This window comes from Lissotriton vulgaris, chromosome 10 (genome assembly GCF_964263255.1).
Source record: "Lissotriton vulgaris chromosome 10, aLisVul1.2, whole genome shotgun sequence".
NCBI classification, from domain to species: domain Eukaryota; kingdom Metazoa; phylum Chordata; class Amphibia; order Caudata; family Salamandridae; genus Lissotriton; species Lissotriton vulgaris.
Window position 1 is genome coordinate 1,146,965,724 of NC_141698.1, and position 20,283 is coordinate 1,146,986,006.

At 54.5% G+C, this 20,283-nt stretch overlaps 1 protein-coding gene across 1 annotated transcript in view; it reads right to left on the minus strand.

The window, feature by feature from the left end:
- The window catches only part of LOC147689492 (vomeronasal type-2 receptor 26-like), a 159,672-nt gene that overhangs the window by 88,233 nt on the left and 51,156 nt on the right, over positions 1-20,283 (minus strand). The window contains exon 2 of the mRNA XM_086940117.1: positions 1,265-1,388. Within this exon, the coding sequence (XP_086796243.1) occupies positions 1,265-1,388 (124 nt within the window). The remainder of the gene's footprint in view (positions 1-1,264; positions 1,389-20,283) is intronic.

Below are 20,283 nucleotides of genomic sequence, written 5' to 3' on the forward strand. Positions count from 1 at the left end.
TTTTATGATAAAGCTATCTTAGCTTCTAGCCAGTTGCCGTTGAGCCACTGATGGATCAGAAGGGAGTAGGAGCGCTTAAATCAAGAAATAACTCAATCACATAGTGTGTATATCTTTGTCCCCATACAGTGAGGGTAATCTTCTGTCCTGGTAGGTATTACTGTTTGAACAGATGCTACCCCTGATCAGGTAAGTAATAGTGAGGGAGAGAGGAGACCTGCAACTAAGGGACCACGGTAGTACACTCTCCCATAATCCTGTAAACAGCGTCTTCTGTTCCAAAGCATAGGTAACCTTTTTCTCCTAGTCAGATGTTACAGCCAGAACAGATGCTGCCCCTGATCCGGTAAGTCTGAATAAATAGAGAGAACAGGGAGCCCTTGAGCTAGGGAATTGTTGACACTAAGTAATTCGGCTATCCCATAATATTATTGTAGTAGCAGACCCTTAGTGAAGAGACATATATCTGAAGGTGTTCATAGGAATGTGGTCGTCGTTGATATACGGCGTTAGTGAGAGCGCTGGGGTGGATGACCAGCGTGGATACCCACAGGATTGTGGCTTGCGTAAGTGAGAGCGTCAGGGGGGATACTGGCGTGTAGGTTTGCCGGATTGCGAACCGTTTGGAAATAAGGGAGAGCACTGGGGCTGCAGACCCACGTGTGTAGACGCACCGGATTGTGTGTCATGTCTGCCCTGAGGTAGATCAGTCTGGGTCTGAGTGGCCGCGAGACTAACTGATGTATGAGTGTGGTGTAGGGTATGGATATCCCTAGTAATCAGTGAGTATTCTTAGTATCCCTATAGATTTAGTGGTGTTTTTAATAATATGAGCTTGTATATTGCGAGTTCCCCATCCTCAGGTAGGTACCCAGGTGCCTGGATAGATGGTCCTGAGGAGGGATGTGGTTACGTTTTGGCTGGGTTATAGGGGCCCCTAGGGGCTGATCCCATCTAATCAGAAAATCCAGCCATGACAGTTGGGAGAATGGAGAGGGAGAGGGAGAGAGAATAAAAAAATAAAGGTGTGGTTTAATTGATGACCATGGACTAATTCTAGCTGTGGCAGATCCTTAAATTATATGATCATTCTGTTCAAATAACTTTATTTCCATGTGACTGGCATGGTGAATATATGTAAATTAAATATAAAATGAGGAGGGTTATTTGCCAAGGTAACTCACACTCATGAGCAAATTGAACATCTTCTCATTTGGGTCTTTGAAAAGGATCATTGGTGGTCACGCAAAGCTTTACCACTTACCGCTATTGTTGGTAATTTCTCCTTCTGAGCAGAGGGTGCAGTCATAGCAACAGACATGTTTCTCCTTTATAGGGACCTTCCTGTATCCAGGAGGACAACTCTCACTGCACACAGAGGTTGGGATCTGGAGAGGAAGAGATGGAGATGTGTGAGACATCAACAGGGAAAGAAGCAAAGGGGACATGCAATATTATCACACATCCTGCGGACTGAGAAAGAATTTGTATAGTTTGTAATGTGAGAGAACAGAGAAGAAAGACATAAGGGGCTAATGTCATAGGTTCAGTGGGAGGGATTGAGGGAGTGAAAGAGGTGGGAGCATGTAATTGCATCAGTGTGAGGGAACCAGTGAGGTAGAGATGTGGGGCACACGTGATAACATCAGTGTGAGGGAACCAGTGAGGTGGAGATGTGGGGCAGATGTGATAATATTAGTGAGTGGATTCAAGAGAAGACGAGATGCATGGCAAATGTGGTGTATCAGTGCAAGGGTTTACGGGAGGAAGGGATGCAGAGCAGATGTGATAGCATCAGTGTGAGTGTCCAGAGAGAAAGAGATGTGAGGAAGATGTGATAACTCAGTGTGAGGTATTCAATGGCCAGAAAGCCAGGGGAGGTGTGATAATGTTAGTGTGAGAGATCCAGAAAGCAAGAGGTGTGGGGCAGATGAGATAACAACAGTGAAACAGAGAAGACATATTTAAGGGCACTTGATATAACAGAGTCAGGGTCTTCATGGGGAAGAAACACAGGGTACTTGCCATATTATTACAGAGCCAGGAGGTCTGAGGACAACAGGTTGAAAGACAATACTAAGAAACCTAGCATCCGAAGTAGGAGGAACAGGGACGTCACTATACAGACCTTTTTGAATGTGTAGGTGTAGTTTAAATATACAGACCCTTATGAAGTGTAAACATACTTTGGAAATTAGAGTTTCTTAAGAGTGAACATTCTTGTTTGAAGGGGTTGACAAGATTTTTCTGATCCATAACCACCTGGTAAATGGTGGAGATACACATCTGTCAAGGGCAGGTGGAAATCCATTTGTAAAGTGTGAAGTGCAGGAAACAACCCCAACATTGGCGAAAATGCAAAGAAATTGTTTTTGCAATGGGAAAAATATTTTTGCATAGAGAAAATGAAAAAATGAGCAAGTACACTTTCACTTACTCAGGATTTTTCCGATGAATGTATATGCACAATTTCTCATTCAAAGATGGGATTTCTACATTGATATTAGCAGTTGTGCGACAATCCCTTTCTGGATTACTGTGAACGTATTTTTGAATTCCAAAAATAATTAAAATCTTAATCAAAAGTTGGAGGAACCTGTAGAAGTAGTTTTACAATTTAATTTGTAACATCCACCTAATAAGTCCTTGGATGACGAAGAGATGAAGGGAATCTCCCAAAGGTCTGGAGCCATCCTCAGCCACAGTGCTTGTGTGCTGAGGAGAAATCCAGGCTGTCCTGGCACCCACCCATATGGAGAACACTGGGGGCTCCCCCACGCCACCCCATGACATGCCTCCAATGGGGGTGTCAGCGGCACTCAAATCCCCCTTCAGCATTCTGATGATGTCAATGCGTGCATGGAGCACCAACATCATCAGATGGTGTCTGGGACATGCTGGAAGTGATTTTCTTTCAGTGCATTTTAGAGAGAGGTCTCCGTTTAGGTAAGACCTTCTCGGGAGAGAGGAGTTTACTAGGCAGCCCTACATATGGGAAAAGGAGAGAGTTTTTCCTTTCCTGCCATGTCTGTCTGTAGAGGATTTCAGCTCTATGGTTGCGGGTGGGGCTGCGATTGTGGAGCAAGAAATTGAATCTAACAGACCATGAGGGTTTATTTTTTGTTGTGGTAGTGGTCCCTTGGGCAAGAGCCACTCTCCTTATGGGCTAATGATATGACTATGTTTCAGCTCCCCCACAGGCTAGTTAGGCCTTTCTTTTCAGCTAATTCCCCCCCTCCCCCCACCCCCGGGGGGAATCAAAACCGACTTGACACCAGGGATGTAATTTTTGCAATAATTGTCCATGGGGTCGCTTCCCTTTGGGGCTCTTTGTTTGTATTCCGTCCCTCCCCCCAGTAAGGGCAAATCAATCATTTTTAGGCCGTTCTTCAATCACGGTTGGCGGAAGCCCAGCATACATCATAGAATTTTGTTTAAAATGTGATCAACTCTTTTGGTAAGAAGCCCACTAGGGATAGTGTGTAGAAGGGTCACCCCTCTTGGGGGCCTTTGTTTCTATTTATATTCTGCCCCCCTGGGGGTGTATAAGTCATTTCTGGCCTATATGTCCTTTGTGGGGGTACAGAATCATATTAGAAAAAGGGATGTTGTTTTAATGGGAGTAACCCTTGGGAACCATATTTTTCTCACTGTCCCTTCCCTCTCCCCTGGCAGATTAGGCCTTTTTAGGATGATCTGTCCTCTGGGGGTGATGGAAGCCCATTATATACCAGGGATTTTGTATTGTAATGTCCTCTTATGTTTGGATTTTGCTGCTCCCTTTGAGGGCATTTTTCTGGGTTTTTGGTCTTTTTTAGTGGATTGGGCCTCAGGGTGGGAAGTAATACTTGAGTCAACTTGGAAAAACGTTATGTATGTGATGGGTGATTGTCTTCACGGGTTAAATTTTGCTTTTATCAATTGGTGTATTTTTTTGCTTTTGTCTTGTGTCCTTTCAAGAAAATACCAGCACCTTTGATTGATAGTTTATAACTGTTTTGTGTTTAAATGTCTTTGTTTATGGATGGTGTATTTTTGGATGACACTGCTGACCAGACTAATTTGAATGCTGAACAGTGTTTGAGGGACAGCAGCGCCAGACTTAAGTCCCACTCTAGAGCTAACCAGTGGCCTTCCACAAATATGAATCAGTTGAAGAAGTTTTTTTATGAGATTCACAAGTAAGCTGTCTTCATATTAGACTTCTAGTCCTTTGATGGCAACTGTACACTTCCTGCGCCCAAGAATCGTGCTAGCTTTTTGCTTCAGCATTGGATGCTGCATTTTGTTGATAATGGTTCAGCATTGCCAGAGGATCACCCTGATTGTGAGCAGCTCTTCAGAATGCTGCCTGTCCTTGATCACTTTGTAGAACATTTTCCGTGGCAAGAAATAGCTGTGGATGATTCATTGGTCCTGTTCAAAGGCTGTTTAGTTTTTAGGAAGTAGATTCCTAGCAAGAGGGCACGTTATGGAATTAAGCTCTATATGTTCTCTGAGAGTAGGACTGGATATGTCTATAAATTCAGGTTGTACACTGGTAGGGATTCTTCCATTGAGCCCCTAGTTGTCCTCCCACTTTTTGAGGTAGAAAATTGTGTGGATGCTTGGCAATGGTCATCCTTTGTAGGTGGATAACTTCTACACTGGTGTGCAATTCCTCAAAGAATTGTTCAGAGTAGACGCTGTTGCATGTGTCACAATCTGCTTTCACTGTAGAGGTTAGCCTAAAGAACCTCTATGTAAAACAAAACTTTAGAGGGGACAGTGCAGTGTTTTGGCAGTGCAGAACTACTACCTGTTGGACAGGCCACATGAAGGGCTCGCTCCCTCCCCGCATGACAGGGCCCGGACACCGGCCCTCCAGGTGCTACCCACAGAAGCAACCCGCTCCCCGTCCCCTACAGGACTCCTGCCCCCGGACATCTCTGTATCATTGGGCCGGGCCACTGTCAGCTCCATTGTCCGGCCCGGCCGCCATCTTGGACACTGCACCACGAGGCCGCATGGCCTCAACTCGACCCTAACCCTGGGCCTGATCAAGCCCCGACATCCCGGCACCACCATCCACCCAGGAGGTAAACGAACCACTTGGCAGGTCAATGGGAGAAAGAAGTGTCGATGGCTCTCCCCTGCCAGGTGCCGATCGCCCCCAGCTTCCCCGGGCGCTGGCTCCACCCCCCTGCTGGGTGTCTGGACTCCCTCATCCCGGACCCCCCGACCTCCAAGTGCGAGGGTCCGGACTTCAAAGGGCGCCAGACCTATAACTGGGGCAGCTCCAGAGCAGGAAGGCAGTTGTATCCTGGAGTCGAAAGACACCGTGAAGAACTCATCCTTGACGGACTACTGGCGCGGCCGTAGCCCTGCCTTGTGAACTGTCGTCCTGCCCGCTGGCTCTGCCGCGGCTCTCTGCAACCTTCATCCTCGTCGGGACCTGCTGGCGCTGCCGCGGCCCGTTGTAACTTCCAACTTCATCGGGACCTGCTGGCGCTGCCACGGACCGTTGCCACCTACGATCTCCTTGGGACCTGCTGGCGCTGCCGCGGCCCGTCCACCTAGAACACCAAGCTCGAGGATTGTGAGCTACCCATCATCGGAACTACCGATTGGTAACAAGACTGTCCCGCTACCCCCTTTCCCTAACCGAGACTCTATAATCGAGGGGACCCCTGAGTCCTGACCTCCTTGTACCATCCTATCGTACTTCAAGTTTGCTTATAAAGAACGTTGAACTTTATCTTTGTGTGGTGTCCATCTGTGGGGGGGAAGTTACTTGTCTGTGCGATCGCTGGAGACGGCCCTCACCGGAGGCCTCTCCCCTTGTCCTCGGCCGACCCTCCAGGTCCCGTCTAACATTGGTGGCAGCGGTGGGATCCGAATCAACGCGTACGTACAGAAAGTGACTCACCCCACGACTAAACCACAATGACAACCAAAGAGAGCACAGAAAAATTCCAGATGGAGAAATTGGAAGAGTACAACCATCGTGAGTTAAAACAATTTTGCATCGAACTAGGCATTGCTACCACCGGTCTGAGCACGAAAGACAATTTCAAGCACGCCATTGAGTCTTGGGCGGAAACCGGGGCTGCCAGACCCCCGGACCAAGACCGTGCAGCATCAGAGATCAACACCACTGCTCCCGAAGAGCGGAGATTGGGTCTCTCACAGGAAGAGATCCAAGAAAGAGAAAGAAACAGACTACACGAACTAGAGATGGCGCGACTCAAGATGGACGGTGAACTAAAGCTAGCGGAACAAAAACTGAACTTGGAACACCTACAGCTCCGAGAAGAGCAGGAAGAAAAACAAAGACAAAGAGAACTCGAAGAAAAGAGACTAGCGTATGAACACGAGCGCAAACTGGCAGAGTTAGAATTACAGAAGCAAAACAAAGACCTGGGGGTGCCCGAGCAACCACGCACCCCAGGAGCTACAGAACCAAAGGTCCACATCCCCAAGGATGTCGTCCGAGAGTATTTCCGAAACGACGACATAAAACAGTGGTTCAAGGCCTACGAGATCGCCATGACCTCCCACCGGATCGATCGAAATGACTGGGGAGCCGGTCTATGGGGGAGGTTCATCAATGAAGGCCGCGATGCCCTGTTACAGCTGCCAGACCATCAAATGACGTCCTATGATCACATGAAGGCCGCCCTCCTCACTCGATATGGACTCACGCCCGAGATGTACCGCCAGAGGTTCCGCGACTGCACCCGGATCCCGGGTACAACTTGGGTAGAATATGTGAACTATTTTAGCCGAGCCTTCGAAGGGTGGATCAAAGGTAGCCAAGCCACCACCTACGAGCAACTCTTCAATCTCATTGTATGGGAGCACCTCTCCAACAACTGCTTCGTCGAGGTCAGGCAGCACCTCCTCGACAGTAAATTGACTGAACCACGGCAGCTCGCCGCCGAGGCTGACCGTTGGGATAGCACCCGAGTGGGCCGGAGTGGATCGAACGAACAGAACCGAAACCACCAAGGTCAGCACCGTCCCCGAGGAGGAGGAGGAGGCCAGGGCCGGGGGAGAGACACCGTCCCGGCCGCTCCCGCTACCAGCACCCCGCCCCTGGCCAACCGGGGCAACCCCCCGATGCGCCCGGGGTTCCGAGCCAATGTCACTTGTCACCGATGCCAGCGAGTCGGCCACTACGCCAATGATCCGAACTGCCCAAAGAACCAGACTCCGGGGCCCCGCCAAGTAGCTGCCGCCGCCCTAGGAGAGGAGCAAATCTCCGAAGAACATGAAGAATACGAACAGGAGCAACAAGAATGGGAACCGGCCGCCATGGTTCTGGCATGCCTAGGGGGAAGAGACATGATCCCGCGGGCTCCCCTACCCGCCAACACCAGAAAATACAGTCAGTGGGTGAACATAAATGGGCGCAGGGCTGAAGCCTTACGTGACACGGGGGCCAGTGTGACGGCTGTCCGCTGTCACCTGGTGACCCCAGAACAAATCCTGCCAAACGTTCTCTGCCCCGTCCGTTCAGCCGACAATTCTGAGAGCCTGTGTCGGATGGCCTGCGTCCCATTCGAGTGGGGAGGAGTATCCGGCATGCTGAAGGTGACGGTCCGAGATGATGCCCCCGTGGACTGTCTCCTGGGGAACGATCTCGAGAGTTCCCCGTGGGCCGCTGTGGAAAGAAGAGAGCACCTGGGGATGTTGGGCCTCCCGGACTGGGCGTGCGTAACCACCCGGTCCATGGCCGCCCGTGCCATCCCCCGACCTGAAGAACCCGAATGGCCGGCACCTCCTCCCCCGATCGCTCCAGTGGAGGACACCGACCAGACTGACCCCCCAGAACCAACCCCAGAAGGGCCCGCTCAGCCCCAGGGCCTTCCAGACCTGGCTCAGTGGCGACAAGAAGGGGGACCCACCCAGGAACAGTTCTGCCAAGAGCAAAAGACCTGTCCCTCCCTCGAGGGACTACGACAGCAAACACTCGCCCAGAGCGCGGGAGATACCGCCGGGGCCCACTGGATCTATTGGGACAATGATCTGTTGTATAGTGAACAAAGAATCACGGAGTTGGGGGCCAGTCGAGTGTTGGTGGTGCCCCTCCGCTTTAGAGACTTCCTGTTGAAATTGGCCCACGATGTCCCCCTGGCTGGACACTTGGGACAGGACAAAACCTACAACCGCCTGGTGACCCACTTTTACTGGCCAAGAATGAGAAACGACGTCCTCAACCACTGCCGGTCCTGCCCCACTTGCCAGGCCAGCGGGAAGAGCGGCTGCAAACTCAAGGCACCCCTGCAACCATTCCCGGTTGTTACCACCCCGTTCAAAAAGGTGGGAATAGACATTGTGGGGCCCCTGGACCCCCGACCAGCACAAGGACATCGATTCACGATTCATCCTGGTACTGGTGGACCACGCCACCCGTTACCCCGAGGCTGTTCCCCAGCGAACGATAACAGCCCCGGTGGTCGGCCGAGCCTTAATGGGGATCTTCTCCCAAGTGGGCTTCCCCCGGGAAGTCGTCAGCGACAGAGGCACAAACTTTATTTCAAAATATATGAAATCCCTCTGGCAGCAGTTCGGGGTCACCTACCGATTCACGACCCCTATCACCCTCAAGGAAACGGACTGGTTGAGCGGTTCAACCGCACCCTCAAAGGAATGATTATGGGGTTGGAAGAGCCCCTCCGCCGCCAGTGGGATGTGCTACTCCTGTGCCTCCTCTTCGCCTACCGAGAAGTCCCCCAGAAGTCCCTCGGCTTCAGCCCCTTCGAACTCTTGTATGGACACCCTGTTCGAGGGCCCCTCAGCCTAGTCAAAGAAGGTTGGGAGATGCCCCCCCTGAAAACCCCTCCAGACGTCTACAAGTACCTCCTGACCCTACGCAATCAAACCAGACGGTTCAGAGAAATAGCAAAAGCGAATCTTGAAGCCAGTCAGGAATTCATCGTACAGACTGATGCCTCTGACTATGGCATCGGGGCGGTCCTCTCCCAGCTGAACCCCGATGGACTCGACCAACCAGTGGCCTTCATCAGCAGACGCCTACTGGCCCGAGAACAGCACTGGAGCACCATCGAAAGGGAGGCCTTCGCAGTAGTGTGGGCCCTCAAGAAGCTCCGGCCCTACCTCTTCAGTACCCACTTTCGGGTGCAAACAGATCATCGCCCCCTGCAATGGCTAATGCAGATGCGGGGGGAAAATCCCAAACTATTGCGCTGGTCCATCTCCCTGCAGGCGTTGGACTTCACTGTGGAGCACCGGCCTGGCCAGGATCACGCCAACGCGGATGGCCTGTCACGCTTCTTCCGCCTCGACGAAGAGAGTCCCCAAGAAGATGGGTGACTCTCCCCGCCTTCAGCTGGGGGGGACGCATGTTGGACAGGCCACATAAAGGGCTCGCTCCCTCCCCGCATGACAGGGCCCGGACACCGGCCCTCCAGGTGCTACCCACAGAAGCAACCCGCTCCCCGTCCCCTACGGGACTCCTGCCCCCGGACATCTCTGTATCATTGGGCCGGGCCACTGTCAGCTCCATTGTCCGGCCCGGCCGCCATCTTGGACACTGCACCACGAGGCCGCATGGCCTCAACTCGACCCTAACCCTGGGCCTGATCAAGCCCCGACATCCCGGCACCACCATCCACCCAGGAGGTGAATGAACCACTTGGCAGGTCAATGGGAGAAAGAAGTGTCGATGGCTCTCCCCCGCCAGGTGCCGATCGCCCCCAGCTTCCCCGGGCGCTGGCTCCACCCCCCTGCTGGGTGTCTGGACTCCCTCATCCCGGACCCCCCGACCTCCAAGTGCGAGGGTCCGGACTTCAAAGGGCGCCAGACCTATAACTGGGGCAGCTCCAGAGCAGGAAGGCAGTTGTATCCTGGAGTCGAGAGACACCGTGAAGAACTCATCCTTGACGGACTACTGGCGCTGCCATAGCCCTGCCTTGTGAACTGTTGTCCTGCCCGCTGGCGCTGCCGCGGCTCTCTGCAACCTTCATCCTCGTCGGGACCTGCTGGCGCTGCCGCGGCCCGTTGTAACTTCCAACTTCGTCGGGACCTGCTGGCGCTGCCGCGGACCGTTGCCACCTATGATCTCCTCGGGACCTGCTGGCACTGCCGCGGCCCGTCCACCTAGAACACCAAGCTCGAGGATTGTGAGCTACCCATCATCGGAACTACCGATTGGTAACAAGACTGTCCCGCTACCCCCTTTCCCTAACCGAGACTCTATAATCGAGGGGACCCCTGAGTCCTGACCTCCTTGTACCATCCTATCGTACTTCAAGTTTGCTTATAAAGAACGTTGAACTTTATCTTTGTGTGGTGTCCATCTGTGGGGGGGAAGTTACTTGTCTGTACGATCGCTGGAGACGGCCCTCACCGGAGGCCTCTCCCCTTGTCCTCGGCCGACCCTCCATGTCCCGTCTAACACTACCTGTGACGTTTTCAGACAGCAGAGATGCCCATATGCTGACTATCATTCATCATCATCATCATCAAAATACTTTTGTGGTTGAATAAACCATAAAAGTATGATCCTAACAACAGTTTAAAAGTTAAAAATTAATCTGAAAGATCCAGTCCATACAATTCTGATGTGCAACATCTGCAATACATTAGAAAGAATAGACTAAACATTAAAATCATTTTAGAAATAATAAGGAAGTTCAAGGGGCGGTCGGGAAGGAGTCACAATTATACAGAGTTTACAAAGACCTTATAAACATTAATGTACAATCCTTGAATGATCATAAATATACTACAAACCCAGTGCTCTGACTCTAATACGCCAGCTCCAGTGCAGGTATGTGTCGACAACACACACAAAAGATTCTTTGGTGTCAATGCACAGCACCCTAAGTGCAGTTGAGCACTGCCTAACCCTCCGTAATCTGCATATCAGAAGCGGTCAGACATTTTCTCGGTCTAGCATACCTGGGGCATAAGAAAAATAAGTGGGATAGAGTCTCCTCTGCATCACAGCACACTGGGCTGATAGTGCTTTCTACAATTTTTGATTTCCATCTTGAGAAAAACGTTTAGAGTGGTAAAGTGCCATTACATAATGCAAATGAGTCTAGCAGCATAAAGTGGGAAAAAATCTATGAAGTATTCCAACTCACAATATGGTTTGAAATTTAAAAACGCAGTAGTTAGTGACCCATGAGTCCTATTGCTGAATTCCAGATCTCACATATGAGCCCAATAGGTGGGCCTCTAATAAAAAGAGGCGTGCAGCCCTCACAATCACACCAATATGCTGGTAATTCCAATTGGGTCAACATTAGGGCAGGGCATAGTTTGCGAAGTAGCTCTTCGCGAAGCTATGCGAAGTGCACTTCACACTACGTGAGCTATGCGTAGCACTATGCGAACTGCGTAGTAGCATGTTTGCACTGTGCAAGATGCCGTTTTCAAAGATTGCACAGTGCGGACAAGCATCTGGCACTGTGCAATCATTGAAAACGGCATCTTGCACAGTGCGAGCTGTAGTTTTCTGCCGCTCGAGGAGATTTTTACTCGAGCAGCAGCTTTCTCAATGCGGACTGGTAGTTTCTCATCGTGAGCGGTTGCGAGCATATGCGACCACTTGCACTGAGAAACCAGACCTCTCAGCGTTGAGAATTTTGCAGGGAGTATTATTTTCTATTCTCGCGATAGGCAACTTGATGTTGCTGATCATGAACGAGGAAAAATTCTCGCTAGGATGTCATTTTTGCTTGCTCACGGTCGCCAACTTGATGTTGAGGACCACGAGCAAGCAAAAAATGACCGCTGTGCTACGCTACGCTACGTGTATTCATACTATGCTACTTGCAGTTCGCGTAGTGCGAAATTTTGCAAACTTCGTAAACTACGCAAGCGTAGCGTAGTGTTTTCCCAGGCCTAGTCAACATGCCCATAACATAGCACAACCACATTTTTCTATGCCTATATCTACTTCAGCTATATTCCTAAATGCATCAAGGTATGTACTGAGAGATGGGTTGTACTTGAGCCTACGCCAAAATGAAAGATGAAGTAGCTGTTCCCTAGAAGAAATGAAGTGGATACCCTTTTCCCATAGTAAGGGAAGTAGGGGAGTGCTTTTTGGGAAGAACAACAGGGATCTTAAGAAGTTATTCTCTGCTGTGCCTAGCCACCAGATATACACCATAACTCAGCCCTATATGGGGCACTACCTTCCACCTTGGCAATGTAAACCTTTAAAGCTGGTGAAATAGGTCTAATCTTTAAGCCATAATATATCCTCAAGATGCCAGACGTATGGTGGCATATGTTTAAACTCCTTTTCCTAACTTGGAGGACTCATTGCATGTACTGGGTTAGAGTTACTTCAATCTAGTAAAAGGAGGAAACCCTTTCAAGACTATTTCCATCAAGGGGGATGGAAACCCTGAGCAACCTGTGGGGATTATTAAATATAATTTGTTTTTGTATTATTAACCATCAACCCATGGTCATAACAAAAAGCCACAAACCAATTAACCAGCATCTGCAAGCCAGCTGGCAATTTAAAGATCAGTAGAGTATCTTCTCCAAATAAAAGCAGAGGGTCTTTTATACCTGCAACCCTTGGTGTGTGCACATCCAGATAAGCTATCACATCTTTAAGTTATACAAAGGACAAGGTAGGGACAATACACATCACTGCAAAACACCTTTGTAGACTCCAGTACATCCATGAACTTCCCCTTGTTCCCCCAGCGAACCTGGGCATAGGTATCCTGGTACAAACACACAAGGATACTCAGAAAATCAGGAGGGACCCTTTTCATCTTCAGTGTCTCCCATAGTTTTTGACGCAGGACCAAGTTTAATGCAGACTTCAAGTTCACAAATACTAAATAAAGATGTGGCTTCTGCAGTATATTACCTTGTTAATAGAAGTCACATCTCTTCCAATAAAGGCTTGAAAGTTAGAAAGGGCATTGCGTTTGTCAATCGAAAGGTCAATTATTTCTAAGATCCACCTACACAAGACCTTTTGGGCCACATCAATAATGTTTATTGGCCTATAATTAAGTGGGGAGTCCCTAGAGCCCTTCTTGTGAACAGGGACAATTTCTGATGCTTTTTAACTATAAGGAATTCCAACACCTTCCAATATTGCATCAGATATTCTCTTAATGTAGTCAAAGCAAAACATGACTGGGATCCCATTGGGTCCGGCAGCTCCTCAGGTTCCAACAGAGGACCATAGAGGTCAGAGAAATGCTTGAACACGGAATCCAAATTAAGTGTGCTTGCTAAGTAGGACATTCACCCCCACCCCCATTAGCTTTCATCCCCCAAAACATCTTATCATCCCTGGTCTTAGCTAACTCACTCCGTTGCCTGAGGCTACTTATACGTTTTTCACTTTTGTCTGATGTAATTTATGCTGCCACTTTCGATAGCAAGGCGTAGAGCATTTTTAGCCTACATGTAACCCTTGTTGTTCCAATTTTAAGTGGCATTGACCCCTGATATGGCTTCCGTTGAAAGCATTGGCCTGAACAATTGAAGAGATGATGCTGAGAGTGTCAGGCTACGGCACACCTGCACCAGAGACACCAGGGCCATGGTGTGCATGCTGAGAGCACCAGGCTGCGGCACAACTGCCCCAGAGACACCGGGCCACGGTGTGCATGCTGAGAGCGCCGGGGCCAAGGTGTGCATGCTGAGAGTGCCAGGCTGTGGCACACCTGCACCAGAGACACCGGGGCCAAGGTGTGCATGCTGAGAGTGCCAGGCTGCGGCACACCTGCACCGGAGACACCGGGGCCATGGTGTGCATGCTGAGAGCGCCAGGCTGAGGCACATCTGCCCAGAGACACCGGGGCCATGGTGTGCAGGCTGAGAGCGCCAGGCTGCGGCACACCTGCCCAGAGACACCGGGGCCAAGGTGTGCATGCTGAGAGTGCCAGGATGTGGCAGACATCGGGGCCAAGGTGTGCATGCTGAGAGTGCCAGGCTGCGGCACATCTGCCCAGAGACACCGGGGCCAAGGTGTGCATGCTGAGAGTGCCAGGATGTGGCAGACATCGGGGCCAAGGTGTGCAGGCTGAGAGCGCCAGGCTGCGGCACATCTGCCTAGAGACACCGGGGCCATGGTGTGCAGGCTGAGAGCACCAGGCTGTGGCACACCTCCATCAGTGGAATCCACGGTGTCATTGACACACAGAACCTGAATAAGTGTGCCCAATACAGGGATGCGCCTACATTTCTGTAGCGCACTTACCCTCATTGACAATTCCAGACGCACTGGAACAGTTGCGTCACCTGTAGGAGCACCTTGAAATCCACAAACCTCAATTACTCTTCTCTTGAATTTCAGCTTTTCAACCTTAGTAGTGCGCCGTGCCCACTTCCCTTTTCACACCTCCATCAGAGACACCGGGGTCACGGTGTGCATGCTGAGAGCGCCAGGATGTGGCACACCTGCACCAGAGACACCGGGCCCAAGGTGTGCATGCTGAGAGCGCCAGGCTGCGGCACACCTGCACCAGAGAAACCGGGGCCATGGTGTGCATGCTGAGAGTGCCAGGCTGGGGCACACCTGCCCAGAGACACCGGGGACATGGTGTGCAGGCTGAGAGCGCCAGGCTGCGGCACACCTGTACCAGAGACACCAGGGCCAGGGTGTGCATGCTGAGAGCGCCAGGCTGTGGCACACCTGCACCAGAGACACCGGGCCACGGTGTGCAGGCTGAGAGCGCCAGGCTGCGGCACACCTGCCCAGAGACACCGGGCCATGGGGTGCATGCTGAAAGAGCCAGGCTGCGGCAACCTGCACCGGAGACACCGGGGCCATGGTGTGCATGCTGAGAGCGCCAGGCTGTGGCACACCTGCCCAGAGACACCGGGGCCAAGGTGTGCATGCTGAGAGCGCCAAGCTCCAGAACACCTGCCCAAAGACACCGGGGCCAAGGTGTGCATGCTGAGAGCGCCAGGCTGCGGCACACCTGCACCAGAGACACCGGGGCCAAGGTGTGCATGCTGAGAGCGCCAGGCTGCGGCACACCTGCCCAGAGACACGGGGGCCATGGTGTGCATGCTGAGAGCGCCAGGCTGCGGCACACCTGCACCAGAGACACCGGGGCCAAGGTGTGCATGCTGAGAGCGCCAGGCTGTGGCACACCTGCACCAGAGACACCGGGGCCATGGTGTGCATGCTGAGAGCGCCAGGCTGCGGTACACCTGCACCAGAGACACCGGGCCACGGTGTGCATGGTGGGAGCGCCAGGCTGCGGCACAACTGCCCCAGAGACACTGGGGCCACAGTGTGCATGCTGAGAGCGCCAGGATGTGGCACACCTGCCCAGAGACACCGGGGCCATGGTGTGCATGCTGAGAGCGCCAGGCTGCGGCACACCTGCGCAGAGACACCGGGGCCAAGGTGTGCATGCTGAGAGCGCCAGGCTGCGGCACACCTGCCCAGAGACACCGGGGCCATGGTGTGCATGCTGAGAGCGCCAGGCTGCGGCACACCTGCACCAGAGACACTGGGGCCAAGGTGTGCATGCTGAGAGCGCCAGGCTGTTGCACACCTCCATCAGAGACACCAGGGCCAAGGTGTGCATGCTGAGAGCGCCAGGCTGCGGCACACCTGCACCAGAGACACCAGGGCCACGGTGTGCATGCTGAGAGCGCCAGGCTGCGGCACACCTGCACCAGAGACACCAGGGCCAAGGTGTGCATGCTGAGAGCGCCAGGCTGTGGCACACCTGCACCAGAGACACCGGGGCCAAGGGGTGCATGCTGAGAGCGCCCGGCTGCGGCACACCTGCACCAGAGACACCGGGCCACGGTGTGCATGCTAAGAGCGCCAGGCTGCGGCACACCTGCATCAGAGACACCGGGGCCAAGGTGTGCATGCTGAGAGCGCCAGGCTGCGGCACACCTGCACCAGAGACACCGGGCCACGGTGTGCATGCTGAGAGCGCCAGGCTGCGGCACACCTGCACCAGAGACATCGGGGGCAAGGTGTGCATGCTGAGAGCGCCAGGCTGCGGCACACCTGCACCAGAGACATCGGGGGCAAGGTGTGCATGCTGAGAGCGCCAGGCTGTGGCACACCTCCACCAGCAACACCGGGCCAAGGTGTGCAGGCTGAGAGCTCCAGGCTGTGGCACACTGCACCAGAGACACCGGGGCCATGGTGTGCATGCTGAGAGCACCAGGCTGCGGCCCACCTGCTCAGAGACACCGGGGCCAAGGTGTGCATGCTGAGAGCTCCAGGCTGCGGCACACCTGCACCAGAGACACCGGGCCAAGGTGTGCATGCTGAGAGCGCCAGGCCGTCCATCACCACCTCTTTTTGTACTGCTTTGTTTGCCATACGTGTGGCAGGGTATGCTCAGTCATGAGTCCCTTGCTCACTTTGCCACTGGATTCAAGCAAGCCGGGCTAAAGACGGCTGGAATGCCAGAAACCTGTCCTCGGAAACTTGTTTCCGGTCCAGGGAAGGCATGGCTTGGCAGTTCGGGCTGGACTGTTCCCATGAGGCAAATTGTCAGACTGATTTGCATATAGCCATGTCTGAACTGGGGTGGCAGAGTGGGCTAAAGAACGATGATGGGTTAAAGCCAGATCTTTTGACTGGGTGTGAGTGTTTGATTGGTTCAGATGCTCCGTCCATCACCACCCCCTTTTGTACCGAGAGCGTCAGGCTGTGGCACACCTGCACCAGAGACACCAGGGCCATGGTGTGCATGCTGAGAGCACCAGGCTGCGGCACATCTGCACCAGAGACACCAGGGCCACGGTGTGCATGCTGAGAGCGCCAGGTTGCAGCACACCTGCACCAGAGACATCGGGGGCAAGGTGTGCATGCTTAGAGCGCCAGGCTGTGGCACACCTCCACCAGCGACACCGGGCCAAGGTGTGCATGCTGAGAGTGTCAGGCTGCCGCACACCTGCACCAGAGACACCGGGGCCATGGTGTGCATACTGAGAGCGCCAGGCTGCGGCACACCTGCACCAGAGACACCGGGGCCATGGTGTTCAGGCTGAGAGCGCCAGGCTGCGGCACACCTGCACCAGAGACACCGGGGCCATGGTGTGCATGCTGAGAGTGCCAGGCTGGGGCACACCTGCCCAGAGACACCGGGGACATGGTGTGCAGGCTGAGAGCGCCAGGCTGCGGCAACCTGCACCGGAGACACCGGGGCCATGGTGTGCATGCTGAGAGCGCCAGGCTGTGGCACACCTGCACCAGAGACACCGGGCCACGGTGTGCAGGCTGAGAGTGCCAGGATGCGGCACACCTGCCCAGAGACATCGGGCCATGGTGTGCATGCTGAGAGCGCCAGGCTATGGCACACCTGCCCAGAGACACCGGGGCCAAGGTGTGCATGCTGAGAGCGCCAAGCTCCAGCACACCTGCCCAGAGACACCGGGGCCAAGGTGTGCATGAGAGCGCCAGGCTGCGGCACACCTGCCCAGAGACACCGGGGCCAAGGTGTGCATGCTGAGAGCGCCAGGATGTGGCACACCTGCACCAGAGACACCGGGGCCATGGTGTGCAGGCTGAGAGCGCCAGGCTGCGGCACACCTGCACCAGAGACACCGGGGCCATGGTGTGCAGGCTGAGAGCGCCAGGCTGTGGCACACCTGCACCAGAGACACCGGGGCCATGGTGTGCAGGCTGAGAGCGCCAGGATGTGGCACACCTGCACCAGAGACACCGGGGCCATGGTGTGCAGGCTGAGAGCGCCAGTCTGCGGCACACCTGCACCAGAGACACCGGGGCCAAGGTATGCATGCTGAGAGCGCCAGGCTGTGGCACACCTCCATCAGAGACACCGGGACCATGGTGTGCATGCTGAGAGCGCCAGGCTGCGGCACACCTGCACCAGAGACACCGGGGCCATGGTGTGCATGCTGAGAGTGCCAGGCTGGGGCACACCTGCCCAGAGACACCGGGGACATGGTGTGCAGGCTGAGAGCGCCAGGCTGCGGCACACCTGCACCAGAGACCCCGGGGCCAAGGTGTGCATGCTGAGAGCGCCAGGCTGCGGCACACCTGCCCAGAGACACCGGGGCCATGGTGTGCATGCTGAGAGCGCCAGGCTGTGGCACACCTGCACCAGAGACACCGGGGCCAAGGTGTGCATGCTGAGAGCGCCAGGCTGCGGCACACCTGGACCAGAGACACCGGGGCCATGGTGTGCATGCTGAGAGCGCCAGGCTGCAGCACACCTGCACCAGAGACACAGGGCCACGGTGTGCATGCTGAGAGCGCCAGGCTGCGGCACAACTGCCCCAGAGACACTGGGGCCACGGTGTGCATGCTGAGAGCGCCAGGATGTGGCACACCTGCCCAGAGACACCGGGGCCATGGTGTGCATGCTGAGAGCACCAGGCTGCGGCACACCTGCCCAGAGACACCGCTGCCAAGGTGTGCATGCTGAGAGCGCCAGGCTGCGGCACACCTGCCCAGAGACACCGGGCCATGGTGTGCATGCTGAGAGAGCCAGGCTGCGGCACACCTGCACCAGAGACACTGGGGCCAAGGTGTGCATGCTGAGAGCGCCAGGCTGTGGCACACCTCCATCAGAGACACTGGGACCATGGTGTGCATGCTGAGAGCGCCAGGCTGTGGCACACCTGCACCAGAGACACCAGGGCCAAGGTGTGCATGCTGAGAGCGCCAGGCTGCGGCACACCTGCACCAGAGACACCAGGGCCACGGTGTGCATGCTGAGAGCGCCTGGCTGCGGCACACCTGCACCAGAGACACCAGGGCCAAGGTGTGCATGCTGAGAGCGCCAGGCTGTGGCACACCTGCACCAGAGACACCGGGGCCAAGGTGTGCATGCTGAGAGCGCCAGGCTGTGGCTCACCTGCACCAGAGACAGCAGGGCCACGGTGTGCATGCTGAGAGTGCCAGGCTGCGGCACACCTGCACCAGAGACACCGGGCCACGGTGTGCAGGCTGAGAGCGCCAGTCTGCGGCACACCTGCACCAGAGACACCGGGGCCAAGGTGTGCATGCTGAGAGCGCCAGGCTGCGGCACATCTGCCCAGAGACACCGGGGCCATGGTGTGCAGGCTGAGAGCGCCAGGCTGCGGCACACCTGCCCAGAGACACCGGGCCACGGTGTGAATGCTGAGAGCGCCAGGCTGTGGCACACCTGCACCAGAGACACCGGGCCACGGTGTGCATGCTGAGAGCGCTAGGCTGCGACACACCTGCACCAGAGACATCGGGGGCAAGGTGTGCATGCTGAGAGCGCCAGGCTGTGGCACACCTCCACCAGCAACACTGGGCCAAGGTGTGCAGGCTGAGAGCTCCAGGCTGTGGCACACTGCACCAGAGACACCGGGGCCATGGTGTGCATGCTGAGAGCGCCAGGCTGTGGCACACCTGCCCAGAGACACCGGGGCCAAGGTGTGCATGCTGAGAGCTCCAGGCTGCGGCACACCTGCACCAGAGACACCGGGGCCAAGGTGTGCATGCTGAGAGCGCCAGGCCGTCCATCACCACCCCTTTTTGTACTGCTTTGTTCGCCATAAGTGTGGCAGGGTATGCTCAGTCATGAGTCCCTTGCTCACTTTGCCACTGGATTCAAGCAAGCCGGGCTAAAGACGGCTGGAATGCCAGAAACCTGTCCTCGGAAACTTGTTTCCGGTCCAGGGAAGGCATGGCTTGGCAGTTCGGGCTGGACTGTTCCCATGAGGCAAATGGTCAGACTGATTTGCATATAGCCATGTCTGAACTGGGGTGGCAGAGTGGGCTAAAGAACGATGATGGATTAAAGCCAGATCTTTTGACTGGGTGTGAGTGTTTGATTGGTTCAGATGTTCCGTCCATCACCACCCCCTTTTGTACCGAGAGCGTCAGGCTGTGGCACACCTGCACCAGAGACACCAGGGCCATGGTGTGCATGCTGAGAGCGCCAGGCTGCGGCACATCTGCACCAGAGACACCAGGGCCACGGTGTGCATGCTGAGAGCGCCAGGCTGCAGCACACCTGCACCAGAGACATCGGGGGCAAGGTGTGCATGCTTAGAGCGCCAGGCTGTGGCACACCTCCACCAGCGACACCGGGCCAAGGTGTGCATGCTGAGAGTGTCAGGCTGCCGCACACCTGCACCGGAGACACCGGGGCCATGGTGTGCATACTGAGAGCGCCAGGCTGCGGCACACCTGCACCAGAGACACCGGGGCCATGGTGTTCAGGCTGAGAGCGCCAGGCTGCGGCACACCTGCACCAGAGACACCGGGGCCATGGTGTGCATGCTGAGAGTGCCAGGCTGGGGCACACCTGCCCAGAGACACCGGGGACATGGTGTGCAGGCTGAGAGCGCCAGGCTGCGGCA